General features: G+C 39.9%; 1 protein-coding gene across 1 annotated transcript in view; it reads right to left on the reverse strand.

Moving 5' to 3' along the window:
- Window positions 1-7,045, reverse strand: part of ARMC2 (armadillo repeat containing 2) — a 196,218-nt gene that overhangs the window by 103,396 nt on the left and 85,777 nt on the right. Inside the window, exon 8 of the mRNA XM_006881231.1 lies at window positions 4,656-4,879. Within this exon, the coding sequence (XP_006881293.1) occupies window positions 4,656-4,879 (224 nt within the window). The remainder of the gene's footprint in view (window positions 1-4,655; window positions 4,880-7,045) is intronic.

Below are 7,045 nucleotides of genomic sequence, written 5' to 3' on the forward strand. Positions count from 1 at the left end.
AAAAAAAAACAACAAAAACAACAACCTCATCAAGCAGGTGACCACAAACAGTTTTCTACGCAGCCACATGTGTTTGGACAAATGTGTACGTGGGCAGACCGGTGAAATGTCAGTGTTACACATTCACAAGGGCAGAGATGTTCATCTGCTCTTATAGGCATGTTGTGGTACTTTTCAATTATATGATATAAACCAGCTTGCCTTAGTTTCAGTGACAGATGAGAAAATGTCTTAGTTTTAGTGAAGGATAAGAAAAATCTCTCACTTCTTCATTCCACTCAAACCGTATAACCAAACATGTTAACATGGCATTGTTGACCCAGGGCACTTGTTGACCATGATATGAGCTCATTCTCAGAGGGCAGCAACAATGGGCTCTACTTTCTCATTCTGCACAGGGACATGGGTGCTGGTGTGGCCCAGGGAGAGGCTCCAGCTGTGCAATGCCACTCCACGCCAGACCAGGTAGGTCTAGACTCCACGCCACACCAGGTAGGTCTAGAGGAAGGCTTTGGAGGTAGTGGCAGGAACAACGTCCTGGGAGCAGTGAGGAGGATGTTCTACAGGGCCTGTCACTAAAACATCCTAGTTTGGACATTGGGAAAATGATTAAAACGATTAGCCTAAAGGCTGGTAGTTGAAATGCACACAGCGTTGCTCTGATAGATTGGTAGTTCAAATCCATACACTGGCCTGGAGATCTGCACCTGAAAGTTCACATCCTTGAAAATCCCAAGGAGCAGTTCTATTCACGGGGTCACTATGAGTCAGGGATGACTGGAAGGAGAAGCAAGGAGGGAAGGGAGATGGAAAACAAAAATGACTATGACAAACAAGAGGTCTCACAAAAAATATAAGGAACAACAAAATAACAAAAAAATAAGGATTAGGTAACATTTTAATAAAATGGCATATACCAGAGGAATGCCTGTCTGCATGTCATTGACTATGTAAAGGTATTTGACTGTGTGGAACATAACAAATTCTGGCTAACCTTAAGAAGAATGGGAATCCCAGAACACCTGATTGTGCTCATGTGAAACCTATACTTGGACCAGGAAGCAGTCCCCAGAACAGGGCAAGGAAACACTGCACCGTTCAAAATCAGGAAAGGTGTGAGTCAGGGATGCATTCTGTGTCCGTATCTTCTCAACCTATACGTGGAACTGATCATTCAAGAGTTGAATTTAATGATGAGTTTGGCATCAGGATTGGAGGAAGACTCATTAACAACCTCCATTATGCAGAAGACACAATCTTGCTTGCTGAAACCGAGGAGGACCTGAAGCATTTGCTGCAGAAGGTCAAGGACTGAAGTCTCCAACATGGATTAAGACTCAACATCAGAAAAACAGAGATTCTTACCGCTGGGCTAACTGGCAGCACCATAACAGATAGAAAAGTGATTGAGATTGTTAACATTATCAGCCTGCTTGGTTCTACAATCAACAGTTGAAGCACCAGCGGTCAGGAAATAAAACTAATTAAATTGGATAAATCAGCTCTCAGGTACCTCCCCAGAGTGCTGAAGAACAATGATGTTATCAGTCTGGAGACTAAAGTGTGCCCGATCCAGGCCATGGTCTTGGCAATTATTTGCTATGCGTCAGAGAGCTGGACAACGACTAAGGATGATAGAAGAAGAATTGATGCCTTTGAGCTGTGGTGTTAGAGACTAGTACTGAACTATGGACTGTCAAAAAAACAAAAGGTGAAACCAGGTTGGCTCCTTGGAGACAAGGATTTTGAAGCTCTGCCTCACATACTTTGGGCATGTTGCCAGAAGGGACCAGTCTTTGTTAAAGGACATCATGCTCAGAAAGGTAGAGGGACAGCACAGGAGAGGAAGACCCTGGATGAGATTGACTGACACAGTGACTGCGGTAATAGGAGTCAGAGTGTCGGAGTCAGTGAGACTGGCTCATGATAGGGCAGGGTTCAGAGCTGTCATGTGTAAGGTCGCTATGAGTAGCAGGTGACTCAGTGGTACAAAACAACACATATAAGAAAAACAAGGAAGAATGATCACAAAAATGTTGATGTGTGTTATTTCACAATGAAAAAAATTCAGGTGATTTTAATACTCTTATAAGTTTTTCTCCATTTTAGCTTGGAATTATCACCAAAAATAACTATTTTCATTATTGGAAAACTGTAAATAACTCAATAATACTGGTGGCATGAACATAAAGTTTCATAAGTCCTCCTAGCCGAAAGAGGACACATTCAATAGAACTTTTCATCATTCACGACTAAGAGGTCTGAGCGATCTTTTTCAAAATGGAGACAGACCACAAAATCGGAAATTAATAATCAGCATAAGTATTTTAAACATCTTGAAGGCAAGGGCTAAATCTAATTTTTAACACACTTTCCCAAAGACTAAGAGCACTCTTAATGCTCAATCAATCCTCAGTAATTGACAAGCACATTTCAAACCTCATCAATTATTACCTCAAGGATGTTATTATCTGATAGACAAATGCTATTAAAGAGTAAAATCTCATCTAAAAAAGCATGAGAGCTGAAGTAGCTCCAACAAAAATAATTTAACTATGAAATTTAATCTGCCACAGAGAAGTAACAGAACTCTAACACAACAGAATTTCTCTTCTTATTCTGGTCACAGTCAATGTGCCCAGTTATTTTACCTCCCCTCCCTGCAATCCCAGAACCACATGCTGTCCACATACACCCTCAAAAAATATCCACTCGAAGTCAATACCTGCTTCTTTCTTTTGGATACTGAATTCACAACATCAGCTATCCGTCATAGCCTTCATGTGAGCCATTGATTGGGGGAGTGTAGTCCGTATGATGTCAATCCAGCTCATCAATGGTGGACTCAAGTAAGTTAGAGATGATCAGGATGGTGCAGGATAAGGCTGGGTTCAGAGCCATTGTTCATAGGGTTGCACTGAGTCACAGTTGACTCAATAGCACTTAACAACAACAACCAACAGTCCACAGGGGTTTCCACTAACCCCAAGGCCACAGATTCTGACAGTTCAATTCCACCAGTGGCTCCACAGAACAAAGCTGAGCAGTCCCTTCCCTTGTGAATCACAGCCTTTGAAGCCCGTCACAGTGTCAGCTATGAATCAGTTCTGACTCGATAGCAATGAGTTTGAATTTTCATATGAACCATGCTCAAATGAAGCCCATCTTCACAACTACAAACTGCCTTGGTAACGTCTGAACATAATGTGGAATCCTTTTGCAAAGGTGCTATTTTTCAATCTTTCAGACCTCTTTTCTCTGCAGGATAATGGAAATGGATTATCAGCAGGCTTTGGGGGAACAGTTTCCCGACAAGCCATGAACTGTACCTCCACAGGCTCCCCATTGATCAAGTGATTTAGGAGCCTCTCCTACAAAAATTAGAATTGTAAGAGCATTATGCTGAGTGAACTAACTCATTCTAATGAGGACAGATACTACATAAGATCATTAATGTAGAAATAGAAAGATAGCTATTGAAGGTAGTAAAATGTGTATGAAGAGCCAAAGTGGGGAGTGTGGGAACAGAGGAGTAAGGATAGGCAGGAAGGAAATCATAGGGTTACACAATTTGGTGGAGGGGTCATGATTCAGCAGTGATTAATTTCATAAAACATAGTGAGCCGGATGAGATGGATTGATTCAGTGACTGGGGTAATCGGGGTGGGTGTGTCGGAGACAGTGAGACTGGCACAGGACAGAGCAGGCTTCAGAGCTGTTGTACATAGGGTCGCTATGAGTCGCAGGTGTCTTGACAGCACATAACAGTAACAAGTGAATGGGAATGACCGTTTGAAACCCAATGTGAATGAAGGATACTGTGAAACACAAGGAATATTAACTTTGTAGGCAAACCAATATAAAACAAAAATTTTTTTTGATGATTCAATTCTTTTTTTTACTTTCCATTCATTCATTGTTCCACTTTTCTCCCTGCCCACCCCTACCCCAATTCGCTTTTCTCTTTGAAAACTAAAAGAAAAAAGTTTCTAATTGTTATATTCAATCTCTCCCCCCAAGTCCATTCCACTAAGTTCCCTTCATTCTGGACTCCTGTCCTAACAATAATATCTAATCATATATCCCTTTTAAACAGTTCTCTCCCTCATCTGTTTTAATGCAGTATGTATTATTTATCCCATCTCTCTCAGTCTCCCCAAAACACCTATGTCAATCCTCTTTTATTACAGTGGCATTATGCCATATTTGTCTTTTTTGTGACAGAGATAAATTCACTCAGCATAATGTCCTCCAGAGTCACCCATTTGTTTTAATATTTCCTGGGTTCCTTGTTTTTCAATGCCGCATAGTATTCCATTGTGTGAATATACCAGAGTTTCTCTATCTATTCATTTTTTGATGGGCACTTGGGTTGTAAAACAAAACTTTTTCAAAAAACTGTTGTTGGGGAGAAAAACCCTCAAAAACTGCTGCTGAGTCAATTCTGACTCATACTAACCCTGTTGAGACAGAGCTTTTTCCCAAACTGTGAATTTTTACCAGAGCATTTAATTCTTCCCCTGGAGAGCAGCTGGTAGGTTCTAGACACTTTGGTTAAGTGAGTACTTAGCCACTGAGCTATCCGAAATCCCTAAGGCTGGTATCAGATAACATAAAAATGAATTAAACTTATCTATTTCAAGAAAAACACTTACCTGAACTAGCAAGTGACCTGAATTAGGCAAACATGTACCACATTTCCTGGCATTCTCATTTAGCTGTCTTATCAAATCAAGGAATATTTCCACAGCCCCTTTGCTGACCATTTCATTAACAAATCCTGGGTTTCCAGAAAGGAATTTTGTAGTACCCACACAATACAAAAAAGCCTCAATATTTGTTTGCAGGTCTTCACTGCTCAGGACACCCAATAATAATTCTGTCAAAAAAGAGGAATTAGTGCAAATATATGAGCATAACAGACAGAAAGAGCTATATTAAGGTACTTGTATATGAACATCAAAGATAATTTATAATGTATATTGGTTAAAGTCTATACACAATCATTTGTTAAGGATTACTCATGTAAGAGAAAAGTTTATTTATTAGAGGTTCTTTATAAACCTCTATAATAGTAATGTCAGCAAATCAGACTTGTACTATCTAAGAAAGAAAACGTTCTTTTCAATAAATGCAATTCCTTAACTATTATCAATATTTACTAACCTTTCATTTGTAGAAGCTCTTGGTACAGAATAGGGACACATAACAACAACAGCTAAAGCAACTGAAGAGTTAAATTTTGAGTTAAAATAGACTTTTAAGATTATATTTGTTGCTATATGAATGGGAGACTAAATAAAACAGAAACTTGAAAACACAACATCAATCACCACAGAAAGACACAAGTTTAAGTAAGAAATAACTCCTTCTAAGAAATGAATATCCATGTAAATAAGGCACAGCCATGTAAATAAGGCACAACTAAGGGGCTCTGGTGGCTTAGTGCTAAGGAGTTGTGCTGCCAACTCAAAGGCAAGAGGTTCGAATCCACCAATTGCTCCACAGGAGAAAGATAGGCAGTCACTTCCTGTGTGATTTATTGCCTCTGAAAACCCACTTGGAGGGTCAGCTTTGAGTTGGTTCTGGAGATGACACATAGCAGCAGTCTCAGGATAGTTCAAATCCAAGAGTGGCTCTGTGGGGAAAGATGGGCAATCTCCTCCCAAGCAATTTAACAGTCTCAGAAGCTCAACAGAGGGTCAGCTATGAGTCATTTCTAACATGACAGCAATGAAAATTAGAAAGCTTAAGGACAAATGTGGGTAAGCTATAAGGTGAGTCATACATATATTTAATCACTGCCAGAATCTGTCTTTGTTGTCTGTCAATTAGCCAATTCAAATTAAACATTTATTTTGTTTTTAAGATTTTTTTTTCCTTGACCACTAGGATAGAAATAAGGGAGAAAAATATCTTTTATTTAAAAAAAAAAAGGAGAAGCGATTAAAATTAGCTCCCATATTGCTTCTTTACTTTCTACCTCAATACTGTCATAAAGTGACTTTTATTTGTTGTGGTGGTGGTTGTTAGGTGTTGTCAGGCTGAGTACGACTCAGGGCAACCCTATGAACAACAGATCTAAACCCTGGCTATACTGTGCCATCCTTACCCTCCTGACACATGTAAGCCCACTGCTACAGTCACTGCATCAATCCGTCTCCCTAACGGTAGTCCGCTCTTTTGCTGACCCTCCATCTTTTCAAGCATGATGTTCTTCTTCAAGGAACAGCTTTTCCTAGCAACATGCTCGAAGCATGTAAGATGAAGCTTCATCATCCTTGCCTCCCAGGAGCACTGTGGCTTCACCTTCTCCAAGACTCTTGCAATCCATGGGATATTGCATGCTCTTCTTCAGCACCACAATTAAAAGGTATCAATTCTTCTTCTTATCTGTATTCATTGTCTAGTTCTCAGGTACATAGGAAGTGATTAAAAAGACCATGGCCTGAATCAGGTGCACCTTACTCTTCAAACTGACATCATTGTTTCTCAGTAATTTGGAGATATCCCTGAATGCAGACTTACCCAACCCACTACATCGCATCTCCTTAAAGCTGGTACCAAGAGTGTTGATTGTGGCTTCAAGCAAGACAAAATCACTGGCAAATTCAATCTTTTCTCCATCTATCACAATGTTATTTTTAGGTCCAGTGATGAGGATTTTTGTCTCCTTTGATGTTAAGATGCAATCCATATTGAAAGCTGTACTTTGACCCTCTGCAGTGTTTCAAATCTTCCTCACTTTCAGCAAGCAAGGTTGTGCCATCTGCACAGAGCAGCTTGTTGATGAGTCTTTCTCCAATCCTGAAGTCACACTCCTCTTCATAGAATTCAGCTTCACAACTGATTTTCTTGATGTACAGTTTGAATAGACATGGAAAATGGATACAACTGTGATGTATACTTTTCCTGATTTTCAACCATGCAGTGTTCTCTTGTTCTGTCCAGACAACAGCTTCTTGGTCTAGATAGACATTTCACACGAGTACAATTAAGTGTCCTGGTATTCCCATTCTTCTCAATGTTAGCCATGTTGTTGTTG

Source organism: Elephantulus edwardii, unplaced genomic scaffold (genome assembly GCF_000299155.1).
Source record: "Elephantulus edwardii isolate Elephantulus edwardi_28Jun2011 unplaced genomic scaffold, EleEdw1.0 scaffold00013, whole genome shotgun sequence".
Taxonomy (NCBI): Eukaryota; Metazoa; Chordata; class Mammalia; order Macroscelidea; family Macroscelididae; genus Elephantulus; species Elephantulus edwardii.